Below are 2,500 nucleotides of genomic sequence, written 5' to 3'. Positions count from 1 at the left end.
TGTATGTATCGTTGAAACAATTCAGTGACAAAGTGAACCCAATTGAACTTATTGTGACAACAGGATATTCGCAACGAAGAGGCTGTTACCTTGGTGCCTGTTAGTCGAACTTAACAGTGTATTACGATATTTTTTTTCTTTTGTTCATAGGTAAAAAAGTTGTTCACTTTCGATAAAGAAATCAAACCAGACGAACAGAAGTAGATGGGATTCAGTAACGGTTTGTAGAGCTACAGAAGAAGCCTGTCTACATCTCAACTGTTTACATATTAGCACAGGTAATTCTCGTCCACAGGTTTGATTACACAGATATAATAAACGGAAGACTTGCGAGTGTTTTGAGTTATCTTAGTGTCTATAAAAAGAACAAAGATAATAATCAAGGACTTTATGAAATACCGAAGTTCTTGGGCTGCATGACTAAGAATTACCCTTTTTTTTAACAATTATTAGGAACTGTTAACTTAAATGTAAAGGAAATCGTTCACAAAAGTCGTACAGTACTCAGGGCCACCTCTGTACCCACACTTACCGAGCACAATTTACAGAAAAGAGGGAAATTGATTTACTTTGAAAAAAGAATGACGATCAATGCAAACGACACCTCATTAGGCAAAACGACAAAGAAAGGTCGGATTTTTTTTTTTTTTTTACTTTGTTTATGTTTCCTGTGGTTTTCAGTGTCACGTCACGCTAAGTTCTATTTAAAAACTACTGAAATCGATTCCCATGTTTGGTAATATCATTTATAGTTAGAGAAGATAGGACAGTTTTTTCCCGATAAGTAATTTGTGTTTCGTTTTTCTAATCTTGAAAAATACTTCACAGAGACCTTCTATAGTTATTTGTTTGTATTTACCTTGCCAATGTCACCCAACGCTTTTGGAAAGTGGGTTAGTAAATTTGTAAATGAAAAGACAGTAAACACAGGCCAAAGTTTTCAAATGCTATCAACATTTCCCTTCCTTGTTATCACTTCGATCTGATAAAACTCGTAGGAAAAAAAAAAAAAAATCCGAATATCTTCATCATCCCACCAGGAAAGCAACTGCATAAAACTTGATTTCGTGCAGCAGTAAGTGTTAAAAAATGAACCACGAACGCAACGTCCGTTTTTTTACTTTAGGAAATGCAAGTCATTTTTTTTTTTTCGTTTTAAAGAAATCACCCTCGTCGCTGCCAGTGAAGTTTTAATAACATTATACTTTTTCCGGTGCATACGGGTGTACTAGAAAATCTGAATGATGAAATCCTGTTTTTTTCCCGTCAGGGTTATAATAATTGTATTGGATGTCTTAGAAGAGATATTTCTTGTATAAAATAATCCGTTTTTTGTCAGAAAAGGAAAGGAAGAGAAAAAAAAAGTATAAAAAAGAAGCTGATATGGAGGAAACAGTTGTCCTCTGGTGGATTGGCATTTCCCAGAGTCAGACAGTCTTTGAAATTCTCTGCATAGTCATTGGGAAGATACAGCTGCAACGTAATCATTTTTTTTGAGCCTGTAATGAAAGAAAGATTGACCATGACGACGTTGATGATAATACTTATGATAAGTGTTGGTAATAATGGTGTTAATCATATCAATGGTATCACGTGGTTGAATGGAGCAGCACTGAAGACGGGACAATTTATCATTTGGAACACTGTAATCTTGTTATGGCTCGGTAATTCATAGATTGTAAGATAAGATAGGACCTGGGTGTCTTTTTTATCATTCATCTGGAGATGTACATGAGGTCTGACATAGCCTTTAAGATAGTATGCAAATTAGATTATCGGTAGCCTATATACCATACACTTCGAGTCAGACTAGACTCCCGGTCAGTTGGGGACAACGAATACAAATTGCATCTACAGCATAAACGTGATTCTTCAAGGCTAGTTGTATTCCACGTGTAAGTGTCAACATGTCCGCCATTCAGTAAAACCCTGATGGAGTTACTGCCACGGGTTGTACCTGTACTGTAGTATGTTACTTTCGTGGAAATCGTCAGGAAAGTGTGTGCGATGACTTTGGATCAAGCTTGCCGTCGGTTTCATGTCTGTAGGATTCGTAGTAATCACTATACATATATTTAGTACATATTGCATCAGTGCTATAACAGAGTAATGGATCCTCTTTTGATTAAAGATTCCTCCGCCTCCACTGATTAATATCGACAAAAAGGGCGACTGAAGACCACATGGAAAATGTTAAAAGAAGAAACACATTATTGCGGTCCGATGCCATATGAAGTTATCAGGTTTTTATGGTTCCAAGGCCAGATAAAGCAAAACACGATGCGGTAAACGATAATATATCCGCTGGCTGGCACGGGTTGTCCCAAACTCTCACTCAGTGGCACAGGATGCTCCGAGTGCCACCCCCTGGGATCACGGGACCTGCACTTCTACAATCACCGTGAAACAATCGCGGGACGCCCCTTGCTCCGTTGACTGATAAGCGAAGCAAGCGCTGCGACCGCCGCTGCTTCGCCCGAAGTGAGTCCGCCCCCGGCAC

At 38.4% G+C, this 2,500-nt stretch overlaps 1 protein-coding gene across 1 annotated transcript in view; it reads left to right on the top strand.

The window, feature by feature from the left end:
- The window catches only part of LOC125032392 (mucin-5AC-like), a 17,746-nt gene that overhangs the window by 292 nt on the left and 14,954 nt on the right, over nucleotides 1–2,500 (top strand). The window contains exons 2-4 of the mRNA XM_047623489.1: nucleotides 64–99; nucleotides 1,783–1,895; nucleotides 2,445–2,500. The exon at nucleotides 2,445–2,500 is cut by the window's right edge and continues 106 nt beyond it. Coding sequence (XP_047479445.1) covers nucleotides 64–99; nucleotides 1,783–1,895; nucleotides 2,445–2,500 — 205 coding nt within the window. The remainder of the gene's footprint in view (nucleotides 1–63; nucleotides 100–1,782; nucleotides 1,896–2,444) is intronic.

This window comes from Penaeus chinensis, chromosome 14, assembly GCF_019202785.1.
Source record: "Penaeus chinensis breed Huanghai No. 1 chromosome 14, ASM1920278v2, whole genome shotgun sequence".
Classification (NCBI taxonomy): domain Eukaryota; kingdom Metazoa; phylum Arthropoda; class Malacostraca; order Decapoda; family Penaeidae; genus Penaeus; species Penaeus chinensis.
Note: the sequence above shows the minus strand (reverse complement) of the source record. Positions and strands in the feature narration are given on the sequence as shown.